Raw genomic sequence first — 19,313 nt, forward strand, 5'->3', positions numbered from 1 at the left:
TTTGTTATTTTGTGCAAACAGTGGTCTAGCAATTAAACAAAATAACCTGTTCATCCCTATCCCATTCCCTTTTCAATTTCAAGAGTCTTTTTTCAGTGCAGGTATTATAGAAAAATGAACATCCATTGTTGAAGCACTGAGACAGGCATCGGTGTACAGAAGATGTATATTTAGTTTTGGACTGTGCAATTCTATATGTGTCATACTAAGTTATTAGAGTAGGACTTTTTGTCCTTCATTGTGTGCTTGTGTTTGACATGGATTCTCGCTTATACCTGTACTGTGATAGTGATGAGATATCATGATACAGAATAATGACTGATCATAGATTTTCAAGTCTTGCAAAAGATACATTTTCAAAAGTTGATTAGACAAATATAAAAATATAATATCCCTCCAACTTCTGTCTTTCCTTGGTGCAAGTAGTCCATCAAAATAAATAGGCCTATATAGCAAGTAATACGAAACAGTTATTTATACCTGTTGAGTTGTACACAAGACCTCTCCAGGATAGTCGTAAATGTTGTCATTCACACAAGGCTTTTTTATGCTCACATTTGAGCCCTAAGAGATCAATCAGTTGTCATTGTTTTCTCTTCTTGCCCATTAGTCTGGTCTTCAAAGAACAAGTCAGTAACAACTGACATGAGACAGTGTCCTTCAGATTCTCCCCAGACAGTGGGCCGGTGCTTCTGACTTCCCTCAGTGCTTCATAAAGAATCCATGTGACAACACTAAAGAGATATCAGTTTGTGGAAAGTAGTGATTTGCCAAGACAGAGGTGAGAGCCCAAAAGTTTTGAGGGATTTCCTCAACCCATCAGTTGGCGTCCTTGTCAGTAAACCTCCTCCGCTTTTAAGCTTACATGCTCGTCTCACAGGGTGGTGTCATGCATCCGTCCTGAACAATGTGATTTTCTTGTTTCTCTCCACACTGTTCTGCTTCCTCCTCGGCTCCTTCCTCCCCTCCTTCCATAGTCACTAGCTGCTGGGTGCAGTTGAGGGGGCAGGCTTTTGACGACAGTGGGCTAACACTGCTACTTGAGGCAATGACAGACCTCTCCATGTGATTCTTTCTCTGGTGGCTTAAGCCTGTGAGCTGCCCTTCACCTTCTAAGCTCCTGGCTGCTGAGCCCTCACCTCCCCCATGGGAGTAGCCTGGACTGACAGATTGCTGGGGCAGAGATGGGGATTGCAGGATCGCCAGCGGAGACTTAACTTCCAGTGTTGCATAACTTGGAGGTGGAGAAAACCGGGAGATAATGTCATCAGAAAGTAGTTGAGCAAGCCTAGTTGAGCCAGTAGAGGCTGGGGTTGCATTAGGTGTCATCACAGCCATAAGCACGTCATCTTGGGATCCAATGAAGTCAACCTTTAGGGCTCCTGACTTTTGGGTGCTGCTATAACCTTGCAAGGAGCTACAGGTACTGTCATAGGTAGCTCCAACGCTTTCCACACTCTGTGACACCAAACTCATATCCCCAGCCCCACTTCCTCTGGGGCAAGACACAAACTCATACAAACCCTCTTTGATGATAGTACCTGATTGGATGCTGTCAGGGCCCCTGTTTACTTCCATGGTGCTTATCTGACTTAGATCCAAAGGAGGGGGGATGCGTTGGTTTCTAGCACCAGTTTGACTTCCTTCAGCACTCAACACAAGGGAGCTTCCCCCCCCTCTTTCCACTGAAATATCATCAGTTACATTGGATAATTTCCTGATAATGCTGACATCAGGGGAATTTTGCTGGACTTGTGTGGAGGTCATTGTTTTCATCTCTACCTGCTCCTCTATAATTTTGTCCCGTTGTTCCTGGGTGGTTGCTGTCTTGTTGTACGTCTCTTCTAGCCTCTTTGCACTGAGGTGTTGAGGGGTAGTTTTGTTAGATGAGAGCTTGGCTCGTTCAGGAGAGCCCTGCTGAGCTACTTCCTGATAATGAGAATTTTGAGACCTAGCTGGAGTAGCCACCTCGGCATTAGTGTAGTGTTTGTGGTAGCTCCAGCGGCTGGGTGAGAGGTGATTATCCACAGGACACTTGCTGTCCTCTCTCTTTTCCACTAACACATCTGTGAGTTCCATACTACGTGCAAAAGCATCCTTTAGGTTAATAGAGATAATGCTTCCACTCCGTTTGGCTCTTTCAAGGGCTTCCCTCCTCTTGATTGCTTTCTCCTGCCTCTTTTGCTCTCTGTAGAACTCAGAGAAGTTGTTGACAATGATTGGGATAGGAAGGGCAATGACTAACACACCTGCTATACAGCAAAGCCCTCCCACAATCTTACCCAGCAGGGTTTGAGGGTAGATATCTCCATAACCAACAGTGGTCATAGTAATTGTAGCCCACCAGAAGGAGGCGGGGATACTGGTGAATTTGGTGGCATCCTCATCCTTCTCTGCAAAGAACACCAAGCTAGAGAAGATCATAATGCCCATGGCTAAGAACAAGATGAGCAGACCCAACTCATTGTAGCTCCTTCGCAGAGTGAAGCCTAAAGACTGAAGCCCTGTTGAGTGCCTGGCTAGCTTCAGTATCCTCAGGATCCTCATAATTCGGAAGATCTGGACCACACGGCGCACATTCTGGAATTGCATCACATTCTTGTTAGACTCAGTTAGGCAGAGGGTCACATAGTAAGGTATTATAGCCAGCAAATCAATGATGTTTAGTGGTGCTTTGATGAAATCCCACTTGTCGGGTGCTGAGAGCAGGCGCAGCATATACTCCATGGTAAACCAGGCAATGCACACAGCCTCCACGTGGGCCAGACTGGGGTTGTCATTGAACTGGCCAAATTCATCTACCACTTGCAGTTCAGGCAATGTGTTGAGAGACAATGAGATGGTGGAAATGACAATAAATAGGATGGAGATCATGGCCAGTACCTGCAAGACAAAGTTAAGATTGAAGGTTAATGTATTAACATATTTATATACTGCATAACACATTTTGTTCTTCCTCCATATCTCTATATCCCTACATAGTCAGATGAAGGGATGCAGAGCCCTGTTGTTATTGTTGGCCACCCTAGCTTAATGACTGTGTTTACTGCTTTGTCTAGAACCTTAGTTTAGATTGAAACGCCTCCATAACTGTGGGTGGTTTGTCACGTTCTCTAGAGGATCAACTCTCATGACAGACTAATCATCTGATTTATCCGTCAATGGAATCATGCAGTTGACCTGTTTGGATTTGAGTAAATTATCTTCCCGACTATTGGATAGTCCCTAGAAGATGAATCTTAATGGTTTTGGTGATCCAATGTATTTACTTCATGCCACACTTAATGACAATCATACAAAAGGCCATGCTATTCTTTATGATACATTAGCTATATAACATATGAGAACATAATGGCTTTAGGTCAGATAGAATTCTTTAGTAATAAGTTATGGCCTTTTTCCTGCAAGCATAGGCCCATAAAGGTAATGTGCACAGGCATTGTGATAATCCTATTCAATTGTCTGTTTTGACTATATATGCACTTTGTTTAAATAAGGACTTGGGGTCAGGCATTATTGGAGATGCCCATTTATCTAAATGGGTACTGAAGATATTTTTGGGTACTGAAAACATTTTTCAAAACACACATGAAAAAAACTCGTCTGACTGTCAAATAACAACTCTCTCAGTTTTATTATTTTGTGGGGGGCTGGGCCTTCTATGTAACAAATGTGTGCGAGCAAGGTTAGTTAGCAGTATAAAGTTGCATTGAAACATAGAGACCAGTCACCATGTTACAGCATTTACTTTTTATTTTTAACTTCAGTTTCCTCAAACTCAACAATCTTCAGCCATTTTTCAGACAATATGATTAATTGATTAAAGGTACGTAACCGGACACACCCAATCACCATTTGCATTCTGCCTATATATAAAAACAAGGCCTACAGGTTTACCGGTTAGTACATTTTTTTCTTTTCAATGAAGTGAAAAAATGGGCTGATGGTGGCAGCTTCATCAGTTTAGCAGAAGAAGAAAAAATAAAATGAGTCAGTGAGATACACATTTTAGCAAGAGAAGAGAAAGAATAGTCGGTGAGTCAGAGAAAAGAAAGACAAAATAGTTTCACCTTGTGTGGTCTAAAAAGAGAAAAGTACACAGAAACAATGGTTTTAATTCAGACTTCCATGTTCATCCTTCATCCCTCCTGTTCAATGTGGAAACTGAATTAATATCTTTCAAATATTATTGCATTATAGTGTCACTGATATGGCATTTAGTTGTTGACTAAATACAGATGTTGATACATCTTATCTATGCCTCTGTCAGGGAGGTTATGTTTTTGACTGCATTAGTTTGTTTGTCTTTCTGCTAGTTAGCAGGATTATGCAAAAACTACTGGTCAGATTACCACAAAACACGGTGGAGGGGTATGTTTTTTTTCCCCACTTTCTTAAACATTGCAAGATAGAGCATTTTGCAGCATTTTTGTTGATTTCACATAGACTAATTATAAGATCTTGATGAAAAAAATCCGGCCTTTTTAGGGAACTGATATGAGTTTTGAGCTGATCCAAATGAAAATCTGGGTCTAGGGAATTTGAAAGAGGGTTCATAAGGGGACTGTGTTGCACTGAATCATCACGCTAGTTAGACATTATGATGCTGCAGATCTTTGCTTAAAGAAATATTCTCCATCTGGGCCTCTGTGAACTTCAGTAGTATACGCCTGCCCTAGAGGGTTGGCCTGACAAATAGATACGCTTTTTTCTGTAACTCTTGACTCTTAGGAACTTTTTTTAAACTTCAGATTCACCAGACAGCCTTGTCTGTGTGACAGACAAATCGTTCACTTATACTCTCTGCTGCAAAGATGTGTCATTGCAGCCAGATGTCGTTCCAAATGTATTTTACTTGGTTGCTACACCACCTGTTAAAAACCACCAGTGCTCAGAGTAGACAGGAGAGAATAAAGTAAAATAAAATACAGAATTACCAGAATTATGTTCTGAATGAAGGAAGTAACTGCCTTTTTACATATTAGAACTGCACATTTCATATTTATATATAAAAATTGACCTCTACCATTGACGTTTTGGCCTGTACTGTCCCTGTAGCCTGAAAAATACAAAACTTAACCCTATCCAATGGGCATCTTGTGAGCCACAGGATTCCTAAAGAAATGGTCAGCCTATAGTCAGAGCCACTGAATGTTGAAAAGACAAAATCAGAGGACTGCTATGAAGAATTGGGGCTGTTCTCACAAAATGTGATCATGATAAAATAAGCTCTACTAAAACTCTAAATTCTAAATTACAAACTTCTTACAAGTTTTGCTTGTCGAGTAATTTATCATTAACATTAAATTCCTATTACTTCAGATCAGCAATTCTCTATCTTTGTGTACATGATATGTTCTTCAAACTATATGAAAATGTATTGCTGCCCCACCAGAAATAGAAAACAGATCAGTTCCATAACATTGTGGTAATGGTTTCATTATCATTTTGTATAATGAAACCAACCTTACCATGTAAAGTTCCCTGAGATAATGTTTATTTTGTGTTTTGGTACTACACAAATATAACTGAATTGCATTTAAAATTGCCAACTCCATTGCCTATTCATACTTAATATACATTTGTATCCCTTACTGTGCATGCATTACTGTACTGTGTACATTTTTATAGGAAAACCCTTGATTTAATTTTTGGCAGTGGGTTAAGCACATGTTTGAGTCAGAGATCTTTGCAGTACCCCTGAATCTGCCTACAGTAGAACTGCAGCTGGTTGCATTTGAAGTCAACCAGGACCACCAGGTCAGAGTATGCTTTGCGACAAGCATGTCCCCTTGAGCCGAGTATTCTCTTGAGATGTCTTTCATTTATGTGAAACCCCTACTTACTGCCAAGCACTGATTTTTGATCTTTATATTTGAGGCCACGCTCAAAGTAAAGATCTATGAACCACTCCATTGCTGTAGTTTCCATGGGACCGAACTGAACCGGAAGTGCGTTGAAAAAAATGGAAGTACATTGAAGTAGTAAATACAAAGATTTGCCAGATCTTGCAAAACCTTTTTCAGATTTTGTTTTTTTCAAACTATCAATTTTTTTTCCTTTATAAGACAGGACAGACAGTCTCAGACTTTTCGACCTAACTGACTGTTTTGCTGTTTTGCTTTGTAATTAACACATTAATAAACAGTATGAATATACTAGACGTGGGTAGGGAATTAATCCATAATGGCAGACTTGATTAATTACTATTTATATATGACTCAGTCTGCATTTCATTAGATGAATGCATGCCTTAGTCCTTAATGAGTCACGCATTAACTCATGATGATCTTTCCGTTAGTTAGACAATAATGAATGCATATTAGGGCACCAGTATTTCACAGATTAATCTCTTTGAACAGGTCTTTTATCTGCCTTTGGTTGAACCATATAGACATCTGAAACAAATCTGGTGGTTACTTTACTACACTTATTACCACATTTTGATTTTTATTGTGTATATTATGTATATATAATATTTATATCAATATTATACCAGAAAGATTTGGTCAAAGGGCTAGCAGATATTCAAGCATCAATATTTAATTTGTTGAGTAAAATGTGAACAGAGTGAATACATTTTTGCTCCTTCGTATTTAAGTTCACAGATGATGAAACTGTGACACTTTCATTGTCCCTGCCCATATTCACTCCCATTCCTGGATGAGTATAAACTACAGTCATTTTAGTTTGCCCAGCATGGGTCACTGAAGGGATTCAACACTACTATCTACACCTCCTGTTTTAAAACGGGCTTAGTGAGGTAGCTGAAGCATGTGCAGTCTGAGTCTTCTCTCTGCAGCCCTTGCTAAGACATTTCAGGATAATTGTAATAGGATTGCGTTGCTATCTATAGAAAGGATAGAAAGAGGTTAGAAGTGGTTACTCATTCTTTCCTCCTCCAACAGGAAGAATCAGGCAACAGTTGGTCCACAAGTAAACTGTTATATAATGAGATGAATAAATACAAATATAATAACAATAATAATATATTGAATGTCAAAACAGACTGATAATAACACCTGCATCTGATAGATATAAAAGAATGACAGCTGAGGGATTATATAAGGGCTATCTAAATGGTGAAAGTAAATACATCCTAATTTTGTTAGTATCCATCTGAGTGCAAACAGCTGATATCATAAATGTAGTCTGGATTCTGAGTGGTGGTCAGAGTGGTGCTGAGCGTGCACACCTCTGAGGTTCAAGTTCTACAGTCACAATTATTGCTGTTTTCAGGTCAGTTTTCATAATGTGAAACATCCATCAGCATCAATTTAAACAAAGCAGTTTCTACTGACAAGATGATATATTTATAAAGCTACTGCCTAAATATTTAGTAAGAGCAACAGCAATGCAGCACCTTCTGTATTTTGAGCTGACCTGACCTTGAGTGTGGGTGGAAGGAAAATGTATGTCCTATGTCAAAGAACCAGGACGTATATACATAATGTTACTATGATACAGAGTTCCTGTAACAAGAATCCACTTTCTAACTACGATAAATGATTAATATGGCATAACTTCTCTTTTTCCATATGGATATACACACCCCTTTTGATTTTATAATAGGTTACCATTAAGTCCAGAGCCACAGGAATAATTAAAGTCTTTTAGTATTAGAAACATTATCATTCTTCTGTCTTTAAATTAAATGGCATATGGTAATAATCATTTTGATAAATTAATAATAATCAAAGATTTTAAGGAAAACATGTTTTTTTTGTTTCTCACGATAATCTTTTGATAATACTACTTCTGTGTTTTATGTCATTTTATGATTGTTTCAATGTAAAGAGGGATGTCTTTAATTTAAAAATGTATAAGGAGCATATTGGCTTAAGATGAAAAGTAATGCGATTCATAACCAATTCAATTCACTGAACGAATACAAAAAATACAAAGATTATGAATAAATAAGTGTAGGATAATGTGTCACTCCAAGAACTGACACTGTGACCTGGCATGCAGGTAATGATCTGTTAAGGGGAATTATTTTAAAGCATTATTCTTCTTTTGTATACTTCTTTTGTCCCTGTGACAATTCCAGCGAAATCCCGAGAGGGAAGGATTGTCTCTGCCATTTCCGACAAGAGATTGTATGGTGTCTCAGAGTCATGTTAAATGTCACTAATCATCATAGCATTGCACATTGTATAGAGTTGCTGCGTAATAATAGTCATCCATAGAGTGACTTTGTTCAAAGCCAGGGGAAAAAACTGAGACACAGAGAAAGACAAGAGAGAAGTTATAAACCAACGAGAGACAGGACAGGAAAGTATAGAGAGCGGGTATATCAAAGTGTGTCCACCCTTCAGCGTCTTAATGGCTTAATGGCTGCCAAATGCTGTGACCTTGGCACCCAGGTCAGATTTAAAGCAGTACTAGGAATACACAAGCTGCTTTGGAACCTGCACAGTGCTTCCCAATTTAAGATTCAGCCGATCAATAACACTTTGAGAACATTTAACATTGATCCACCAACAAAGAACTCTGAACAATATGACCCAGGTCATACCTATATTAATATGACTCTCTGGTGATGCCATCCTAAGGAAACAGTTCTGCGCTCATCAGTTTATGACATTATAATGTGTCTTCAGTGACCACATGCCATCTCACTTCCCTGCTTCATATGCAAATGGTACAAGTCCAAATAATCTTATTTCTGGCCAGTATGAGAGTGTGTGTGTGTGTGTGAGAGAGAGAGAGAGAGAGAGAGAGAGAGAGAGAGAGAGAGAGAGAGAGAGAGAGAGAGAGAGAGAGAGAGAGAGAGAAGAGAGAGAGAGAGAGAGAGAGAGAGAGATGGCAAAGGAAGTGCAAACACATGATAGAATGAACGAGTGGAAGAAGTTACTTGGCAGAGAAACTCAAAACCTGATCAATAGGTGGAGACGTATTACTGGAATTACAGACACAGGATCTGTTGGACAGCTGCTGTATCTGCAGAGGGCAACACAGTTTGAAACTGCGGCTTTCACCAGTCATATTGTTTTCATTTGCTCTTAAAGGCTACCGAGGTTATAATGATTTTAACTTATTCATCCAGTCAACTAATCCAGATGTTCTACTTCCACTGCTAACATAAGGAGCATGTTGTCAGTAGTGACACGTACCTCCACATACCCTTATACCAATGGAAGAGTTAATGTTATTGTTATGCTCAATATATGTGCAGCCTTTTGAGGAGCCAACAGCTTCAACACACCTGGAATCAGAAGTCCTCCCAGCTCACTGATGTTGCTGTGCAGAGCAGATGTTGGAGGCACAAGCCGTTTCCCCCCCCACATGTACTAGACTGCAATATTTCTTAAGTGAACAATCCAGCATTTATTCTAACAGAGATTCTCAACCAAGAGTGATCCCAAACATGATGACACCTGCCACACACTGTTGAAGAGAAAGCAGCTGTATGAGGCGAGGCCATGGAGACCTCTAGGGGGAAATCTGGGGATCTGAAGGTGCAATGAGGGTTATTCAAAAGACAAATCAAAATATGCTGAACGATGGAGGATGGTGCCACTGCCACAGTCAATTCTGCAATTAAGGTCTGTTTAATCTCAAGCAAGCAGGAAAAACAAAAAGTAGCATATCTACTGTGCAAATGTCTTAACAAGTACCCAATATACAGCCAGAGACTGAAACCGCGGATGGTGACTTCAACTTAAATTCACACTTCCCACATTAAAAAAAGTTCAATTGCTATACAGATAAAGACTGAAAGATTAACCACTATCGTGTTATAAGGTGGAAAGTTTATTTTATATGGCTCAGGAGGGAGAGAGGGTCATTTACTACCCAGGGATATGTGGCACAATCCAGGGCCTCTCAAGTCTGCATTCTGAAGTGTCCTTCGGCAAGACACTGAACCCCTGCTATGCCGAAGTGTATGAATGGTGCAATAGAAAAAGTGCTGCATATATGGTGGTGGTGATTGGGTGTGTGAATAGGTGAGTCACAAAATTGTGGGAACTGTTGGGTTTCTCTACAAATGTTAAGGTCTCGACATTAATATGTTATGATTTGGTGCTTAAAATTCAACTGAATCGAATACCTTTTATTTTAGTTCATTCATTTTTTGCCATGGATTTTTGAAGCAATTTGTAACCTTGTTTAGATAAGTGCGATACAAATAAAGTTATTATTATTATTATTATTATTATTATTATTATTATTATTATTGTTATTATTATTATTTATGTGACTTGTACTGTAAAGTGCTTTGAATGGTAAAAAGATAGATAAATACTGTCCATTTACCATTCTTATAACAAGATATTTTCCCATTATCATAACATACAACTTGTCATTATAACAGAATATACGATCATCCTTGGGCGAGATACTGAATCCCAAATTGCCCCTAATAGAAAGAAGTGCTGCTCATAGATGCACTGTATGAATGTGTGTGTGAATGGGTGAATGGCAATAGACTATTACTGTAAAGTTCTTTGAGTGGTCATCAGGACTAGAAAAGCGTTATATACATACAGACCATTAACCAATTAACATTATTGATTTCTTTTATAAAGTGAAATGATTCACATCATCACTATTGTGATAATGTGAATCTGAGGAAACTTGCGGAGAGCATCTGCTCTCCGCAAATTGAGGAATATTGCTCAGTTACATGATATAATTAAGTTCTTCTTCATGCTTGGGTTGAGGGTGGAGGAGAACCATCAAAAAATCCATAAAGTTTTAGCAGCCCTGTCTTTATTACACCTCTGTGTTACTGTCATATGCTAATGAGAGCGTCCTGTGTGCGTATTACAGGATTAGTCTCACTGGTCAATCATAGCCAATTTACAACTCTGACGTAAAGACCCAATCCAAGCATCCAAAACTTCAAATGGAACAAATAAACAACCCAGAAAGACAGCCTGGCAGCTGGCTGTGGACCTCTCACAGATGAACACATAACTAATTTACAGTGGAAAGGATGAACAAACTACTTTGCATCAGCCTCCATCTGCTGGAATGATAAATCAATGTCTTCTGAAGTAGCCTTCAATACCAAAAGTACATAAGTGAATCCACATCATTTTGTGGCTCCTCCTACAGTAAACTGTGGACCTGGGGAGCCACTTAGCTTCTTACAACACGCAAGCAATGACTCATTTAGATTTAGAATGAAAATCAAAAAAGAGATGCAGTATAAACAGCTTATTAAGAATATGATACCATGAAGAGGTACTGCTTCTATTTGACTGGCAGCTTATGGCTATGCTTCTTATGAAAAGTAACTCATTTGGTTTTAAGTGTCTTCACCTTTCATGTTATTTTTCCTGCACCACACAGCTTGTTGTGGATTGTTACCTGTAAATATAGCACAATGTGAAAAAGGATGCACAGGGCTGCATATCTGGATTAAACAAACTGCACAACAGGAAACATAAGCCAACACACACAACACAAACTGTGTGCACAAAAGTACAGCAGTGAATTTTATATATTTATATATATATATATAAAATAAATTAGATGCTCAATTTGCAGCAGTTTAATAAGCAAGTGTGTCAGGCAGTCACACTAATAAATAATAAACTACTCCAGTGGAAACAAACAAATGCGCTTAATACATTTGGGAGAGGGATCCCTCACATGTGGCTCTCTCTGAGGTTGATACTTTTTTTTTCCTGTTAAAAGCGCTTTTTGCTATATTTACTCTTGTTGAGGGATAAGGACAGAGGATGTCACACTATGTTAAGCCCTTTGGGACCATTATTCATGAATATGGGCCATACAAACAAACATTGTCTAGACCCCGGGGGGAATTCCTGTACTACATTATGCTCCACCCCCTCTTAATCCCGATGACGTCACATAGGGGTCTAATACGACAAACACTATAACTTTCACATCACTTCCTGTTTGTTAAAACGTTGAATCAAAGTCTCTCCTGATTGAAATGGATGTTTTTAAGAAGTAAAACAACAATAACTTTTAATTTCCTTAACTTTCACTCTCATTTAAACCTGCACATAATAATAATTATAATAATTATAATAACAATTATATATTTTATTTAAATAGAAATATAAAACACAGATCTGTAAATACACCTTGTCTTCAACAACCATGCAAAGAAGTAAGAATCTAGTAAACCAACATTCAACAACAATGCCTTGTAAGAAAACTTCTGCTTATAAGCTGCAGAGAATCTTCCTCACCACTGACACAGAGCAGTCCACAGGGTCAAAAAAGAAACAATATTTTAAAAGCAGAGTCAGAGGTGGAGGGCCAGCTATGGACCAGTGATTCATCAAACCCTCTGTGTGTTTGTGTGTGTGTCGTCAGCAAATGAATGATTTAATGCCTAAATACTCTTAATCGGTATATAAGAAATACTTACAAGGAATAAAGACCAAAGGTGTCTGGCATAGATATTTTTGAAATAATTAATTTGTGTCAAAATTTGAATCTTACTTTCAGAATTGTCTGGTTAAAATGTTTAGATGATGATTGACCACCCTGACCACCTTGCTGTCTTTGACAGTTTCATCTTGTTACTCTCCTGCTCCATCCACCTGCAACCCCCACCCCCGCTCAGACAGGTCAAACACTGGCCAGGACAGACGATCCAAACCTGCCAACAGTTTGTCTATTTGCAGCAGCAGCAGTCCTGGTAAAAGCTCCAAAGGAGATTAAGCCATACTCCTAAGTCATACTGTGTGTGTGTGTGTGTGAGTGAGGTGACTACTCAGTTTGGACTTAATATTGAGATCCAGGGTTGAAGGAGGACTGAGAAATTGTTCTCAAGCGGGTGCATGTGGGTGTGTATCTGTATGAAGTACGGACATTTTGTACAGTGCTCACTTTCTGACCCACCTTCAAAGAGCTTTTAAAAAGTTGGATCAGAATCCAGTTTAAGGTTAAGATTAGAGAAATTTAGAAGTTACGGCATTTAGTCTCGAAGAGTTCAGGGAATGCATCATGTCAGTGAGTATCTTGACAAAGTCAGAAGTGCAAACAAGTGTGTGAGTGTATATGTGTCTGTGTGTGTCTCACTACAACATATAGTGCAAAGGAAATATGTCAAGAAATATAGTCAAATTCAAAACTAGAACATTACAAAGATTGTGAAAAGTTTATGACACTAATCTCTATATTGGAACATTTAATACTATATATTATCCAATAAAACTAAACTATTATAGATTGTTGTCCATCTGTACTCTGAGCTAAAGTTGTGTGTCTGTTTGTGTGTCTTCCAAATGACCAGGTAATGCTTCTATTCTAATCAGAAGTAGCACTGAGCTGCACACGTCACCAGGAAGGGGCCCTCCCATTGGTTAAGAGCTGAGCTGCATCACTGCTGCCAAACCCAGCGGCTCTCAGCACCAAGCAGCCTAAGCAGCTTCCCTCCTGCTGACACTACACCTACAACATGGTCACATGGACCTGTGACGGCTGTGAAAAGACAGGTTTTACTCTGGTCCATTTTTATTGTTGCTGTTGTAAACAGCTGAATCACATATTGAGATGGCGGGGGGTGGGCTGGGGTGGGGTGGGGTCATTATATGCTTAACAAAATTTCTATACAAAGGAAAGAGCATCAAAATATGGGTTTTCAACATGGCTCACAGCTGTTCAGTGCAGGAGCTAAACAACCAAACACCTACAGTGTCTCCAGAGCCACAAGCTGCTTCTCCTACTCTCAGCATACACACACAAGTGTACAACCAAAGACCACTCTATCAGGGAGGGTCTGCAGTCCTGCACACATCAAGTCACGGTCTCTTCAGCCTTGCCTTGTTTCTCTGTCATCAAAGCATATGACATGACAACAAACATGGGATGTCTTCAGATACATGGTTGCCCTTCCAGTATACCTACTACTTGTTGTCGACACATCTTTTGATTTGTACTATCCTGCCAAAATGAGCAACCAAGTTTTTCCAACTATACCCATACATGTGCCTCCCCCTTTGTCATCTCAACTATATCCCTCTCAAATGTTATGAAGAGCACAAATGCTGATTTTATGTCTTGGACATGGCTGACAACATATCTGGTGGGGCCTGGAACTGTTTTGATGATATTAGCAGCAATAAGTCTACCCTGTTGTTGAAGTGAAGAACTTCAACAGTGACGTGAAGAACTTCAACAACAGTGATAACTTTTCATTTTTGAAAGGAAACGTGTCTGTTGGAGGTTGAGACAACAGTAGGACCAGCACTAAGGTTCTTATCCTCATTAGAAGAGGATGCCTCATAATCAGGGTCCTCCTCAACATTCTCCTCCAAATCGGACATATTCTCCTCTGTGTCACTTTCAATGGCAAATGACAAAACCTCACTGGCAGAAAAGCTTTCTTAGATATTATAAAACCAAACCTATATACATACATATATCAGTGTAATAACAACTACTTAAACTATCTGTGATAAAGTTCTGTACGTGACATGAACTTTGATTTTTGATTTTGGTCCATGTCCCATTTCTTCTTTTGCTACTGCAGCTTCCTCTGAAACCCCAACCTCCTCCCAATGTGCAATACTTTGGTATTTTGGCTGCACAAAGTCACGTGTCCTATGACAGATATTAAGAGTCCATTATCACACAATGAAAATGCTGCAAAAAATTCAAATAATCCACAGAATGTCCTGTCAGAAGGATTTATAGGGACTGTTTCATCCGAAGTGAGCACTTCCACTGAAACCTGTTCACTGTGTTTTTAGATCATCCAGAGTAACATGGACACTGCCTCTGGGGGAATTGTAATTTTTCAATGATGAGATCTGAATTGCATTCATGTCCTCACAATGGGGTTAAGGCGACAATGTCAGAGACAGATACTTGAAAACCTGGACAGATCAAACCCAGCCTGTCCACATGCATAAATACTGCTAGAGAAAAGTTTGGTGAATTAACTCTTTAAACACAAAGCCCTTTTCACTGGTGGGGACTATAATACAGTCAAAAACGGTGCTAACATGACAGAGTGCAGGATGGAGCACTGAAGGAAGTCAGACAGCTCTCTAATGGCCCCTGATGTTTCTACATGAATCTACAGGAGACTGCTCATCATAGAGCAGGAGTTCAATGGGTGTCCCAGACTCATTCTGAAGAATAACTGGGGCTGAATACAATTACTTGAGTATTACACTCTTATTGTTGGGAAATCATCAAGTTTGTGTTGTATTGGAACTTGGACATGCATTTAATTCAATCCCAGTTATAAAGGAGCCTAATTATTCCTGCCACTGTGTCATCTTTTGTCCAATGATGAAATGCATACAAAGGTTTACTTCGTGAACCTACAGAATACAACTGAAATGATGATGTATTGATGTATTAAAATGTATTAAAAATGTTATTAAATGTATTAAAAAATAATACAAGTTCTCCTCATGACTTGACTGGGTTCCTGCTTCCTCATTTCTGTAACTATGTTGAAAAATGGTGAATGATTAAGTTTAGCAGTTCAATGAAGGGTCTAACAAGAGACAGTTAAAACAGTATTGTCATATCTTGTAGGTGTGTAGGCTATGAATGACCACATATAGTAATTTCATAACTGTTGGTTCGAGTTGAGCTGAGGAGTTTGGCTTTGTCCATTTGACCCCATATTTCACATTTTCTTTGTACCATCAAAATAAACGAAAAACTTTGAAAAGAAATTGTTCAAATCAATGATATCTGTGTGACATCTGGATCCAACACCTCCCGTAGTGCAATTCAATATAATGGTCCACACAAGGCTTATATTTAGGGCCCGAGCACTGACTGGTGTGAGAACCCTATTGGAATTGCATTTATTATTTTTATTATTATTATTCAGGCAATTTCGAGTGCCTAAATATGCTCAAAAACTCATGAAACTTCAGAGAAAATTCAAAAGTGGTGGAAATTTACAGATTCTAGAGTAATTTGAAATGGGCATGGCAAAATGGCTCTAAAGTGCCAGCCCCTCGGTCTCGTTTCACCGATCGTCATGAAAGTCAGTTTCGGCCGGTCCATGTTCTGTCGTTGCCCCCGTAATATTGCTGTTTTCACAAGCTAAAGAAGACTAACCTACTAACTTTGATGTGTAACATGAAGGACTGGCACAATTACTCTGTTGAACCCGAAAATGATTTCAACCTCAACCTCTGGGCTGCAGGCATTCTCCCTCTATGTGTAGTTCTGCCAGGTCCTGGTGACCTTAGAGATATTGTAACTGTTTCGATTTTAGACAAGTAGTGTGTACAGCTGTTGTTACCTTTGCAGCCACAGATGAGCTGGGTTTCTCCAGCAGATCCCAGAGCTTCTGTCTTTTGTCGGGACAACAGCCATGCTCCTCCTCTTCCCCATCATTCTCCCTTAGCGCATCTGCCTCCCTCCTCAGCTCCTCATTCATCTGCTCCTTTTTCTGGTGGTACCGTGCCTGGCAGCAGGACTCCAGGTAGATTTCATCAATACCCCAGTAGTCCAGCTCTTGGCCAAAGGACAGGGCACACATCTCCTCCATCATGTGCAGCTTCCCTGTTCGGTAGAAGTTCAAGATGGAGGAGAAGGCCACCGGGTGCCGGTCGAAAAAGTACTCGTTCTCATTGAGGCTGTAGTCATCGCAAATCTCCAGCAATGACTCATGGGTGTTGCAGTCTCTCAGGCGTCCCAGACGGGTTCTGGGCAACCGGTCTAGCGTTCTCCATAGGACTTCATGTGTGAGGCCTCCAACATTGAGCCTGACCCGTCGGGAGCGGGCCTTGATCCGAATGATGTCGATCGGCTCAGGTGGGAGCACAGGGGGTGCGGCGGGTCGGAGGTTTGCTTTGGATGCGCTATAACCTCTGTCTGTCATGTCTGCTGTGTGGGTGTTGTTGTCTTACTAGGGAGCTCGAGTGTGTGAAGGTCTGTCACTTGTACAATGATGGTAAGGTGGTGGTTGGTCCAGAAAAGGTTGTGCAGGCCCACCAAACTGGCTGTGCTCAGACCACTAAGCTCTTGGTTAGATCCATGCCTGGAAAAACAAAACATAAAATATGATGCATGTTTGACCAGAGTAAACTATAAACTCATCAGCTGCAACATTTAAACCCATTGCTGGTTCTAATGTTGTGTCTGATCGATGTATGATATATTGTCAATTAAACATCTCAGTGTCATTATGGCTTAGATCACTGGGGTAAATGAACCATGCACCCAGGTGTGATCAGCCTGTGGTGGGCCTGCCTTAGAAGAGGGTGTCTTGTGATTAAAAGGCCCGAACATCTACTGGTGGTTGGCAGCTTAACTCAAATGTACAAGGGGTATTCACCATCGTGTCCTATGTTCTAAAATAAAATGAGGGCTTCTGTGCTAAGGAGCTCTGTGCTACATTTATTATGTTTTGCATATGCAACATATAAACACAAAAAAATAATAACAACAGTCTTCTACTTGATGTGACACAGGGGAACATTTTTTTATATTTTTATTTATTTGACTGTGTAACAGTAGATAATGCAGTGAGTGGTCAACAAGCAATGGTCAACACTTTACAGTAAACTATGTTGGTTCAGTGAGTGTCAGACACTCACACAATGTCTGAGTATTTCCGTTGGAGCCACACTCAAGCCACATTATGGATATAGGTGAGGTAGACAGTCCAGTTTAACTCTGGAGACACATCGATACCCAGGAAAAACTGGCATTTGAATCCTCTGAACAATAAAACTGCATGTCCGTCATGATGAATCCCACTTTTAATGAATGGAATCCAAAAGGAAGCCTTTCTCCAGTTGATCCATGAAGGCTTATGTTATCGTTTGAAGTCCTCTGACTGTGGGACCTTTATCTGATTGTGTAATGGAGTTCCATAAAATCCCAGTAGTGGCATTAGGCTTCGTCTCCCCTGGCTCAAGTCTGCCTTAGTTAATTATAGACTGTCTATCTCCTCCTGGGACACTCATAGGACACACGGCTACGTCAGGAACCAAGCTGCTACGTCACCAGTAAAAAAGAAATCAATCTTATCCAGTCCTTTCTTTCTAAAATAAATTACATTTCATTACATTTATTTAGACAAATCAACTCAGTGCACAGTTTATATCAGAGGGAATATTAAACCAAGGATGACTTATTTACCATTAATAGTTGAGTAACAGATTAATAAGGGTGTAATAGCTTACATAGCTGACTGCTTTTCTTTATCAAACCAGACCAAATCAGTCGATATCGGTTGAATGACGGACATAGAATCCAGAATTAGAGTCTAACGAGACAGCGTTCATTTCTAATTCATTGTCAAGAGATTAAAAGGACTCAGGCTTAACCCGTGATTAGTCCACAGTAAGTCTAACAGCTACAAGGTGGGCTGGGTAGAAAGTGGATATAAAGTATATGTGGACCAATAGAAAACATGCTCGGGGCTGTTTTACTGTCTCTAGCCCATCACCACAATTACACCAGAGTATGTTAAGTAAAATAATGTACAGGTAGCTCACCTCTATGCAAACTGCTGAAATTTTGGGAAAGCCGAACTCTTGTACTTCCAGGAGGTCCCACCATAGCACTCGCTAGGTTATCTCAGCTGCTTCACCTCCCCTTCGACCGCTGATTCATGAAGCCCCTCGACAGCACTCAGACCACTGGAGATCCACATTTTGGCAATAAACAAAATCTAACAGCGCAGGAGAAGAAATGTCCCAGGCCGTACCTCAGCAATGAGCGCCATGAGGAGACACGCACACAGTGAGCACAGAGAGAGAAGTGTGAACCGGCTGTGGCCTGGAGGAATAAAGAGAGTGAGAGAGAGATGTGGGGGAGGGGAGGGGGGGGAGAGAGAGAGAGAGAGAGAGAGAGTGGATTGGAGTTCAGCACCAAGGACAGCTCCACATCGACATTTGTTTCCACCTGGATTCCTCTTTTCTTTTTTCTTTAACTTGGCAGACAGACCACGGATACTGGGGAACTATGCACTCAGCCACGTCCATTTCATGCACTTAGGAGCATAAACTGATCGTTACATTTCTCCTCCAGACTATATTACTGATGCATCTGCACCATAAGATTTTCACTTTTAAAGGATACCTTTGTTCCTTTTCAGTTTGTTTTAACTTTATTGTAATATGTGTCACATACAGTACCAGTAATTGTCCTGATTGACATGTTTCTCAGCCTATGACAGTAAGCTTTAGATCCCTTGAAAGACGGGGGGGGCGGGGGGGGGGGGGGTGGCGGCTGAGAGGTTGAGATTCCTCCACTCAAGGAGCCAGAGTATCACAAAGGAAGCCAGGAAATATCTTCATTACATAAACAGTGAACATAAATAGAATGCTAATATTTAGATGTGTGACATTGCATTATTTGCAGTAGGGAGAGGTGGTGAAATGTATGGAACAGCC

The 19,313-nt window shown here is 40.1% G+C and overlaps 1 protein-coding gene across 2 annotated transcripts; it reads right to left on the reverse strand.

Annotated features, from left to right (window-relative positions):
* Nucleotides 1-694: 694 nt before the first annotated feature.
* Nucleotides 695-18,684, reverse strand: LOC117777759 (potassium voltage-gated channel subfamily B member 2-like). Of its 2 annotated transcripts, XM_034612690.1 has the most exons (4): nucleotides 18,414-18,684; nucleotides 16,208-16,948; nucleotides 1,479-2,883; nucleotides 695-1,382 (listed from the first exon to the last, which is right to left on the reverse strand). In XM_034612690.1, the coding sequence occupies exons 2-4, from the start codon at nucleotides 16,787-16,789 to the stop codon at nucleotides 862-864; spliced, it is 2,508 nt and encodes an 835-aa protein (XP_034468581.1). In that variant the 5' UTR covers nucleotides 16,790-16,948; nucleotides 18,414-18,684; the 3' UTR covers nucleotides 695-861. The 2 variants fall into 2 exon arrangements, with proteins under 2 accessions (XP_034468581.1, XP_034468580.1); XM_034612689.1 differs by having other exon boundaries at nucleotides 695-2,883.
* Nucleotides 18,685-19,313: the final 629 nt, after the last annotated feature.

Source organism: Hippoglossus hippoglossus, chromosome 17 (assembly GCF_009819705.1).
Source record: "Hippoglossus hippoglossus isolate fHipHip1 chromosome 17, fHipHip1.pri, whole genome shotgun sequence".
Lineage (NCBI taxonomy): Eukaryota > Metazoa > Chordata > Actinopteri > Pleuronectiformes > Pleuronectidae > Hippoglossus > Hippoglossus hippoglossus.

Bases quoted from the DNA above. Each gene is read 5' to 3' on its own strand.
- LOC117777759 (XM_034612689.1), bottom strand. From the start codon at position 16,789: ATGACAGACAGAGGTTATAGCGCATCCAAAGCAAACCTCCGACCCGCC. The intron at 2,884-16,207 runs GTAACAACAGCT...TTTGTCTTGCAG, and splicing joins GCTCATCTGTGGCTGCAAAG to GTACTGGCCATGATCTCCAT.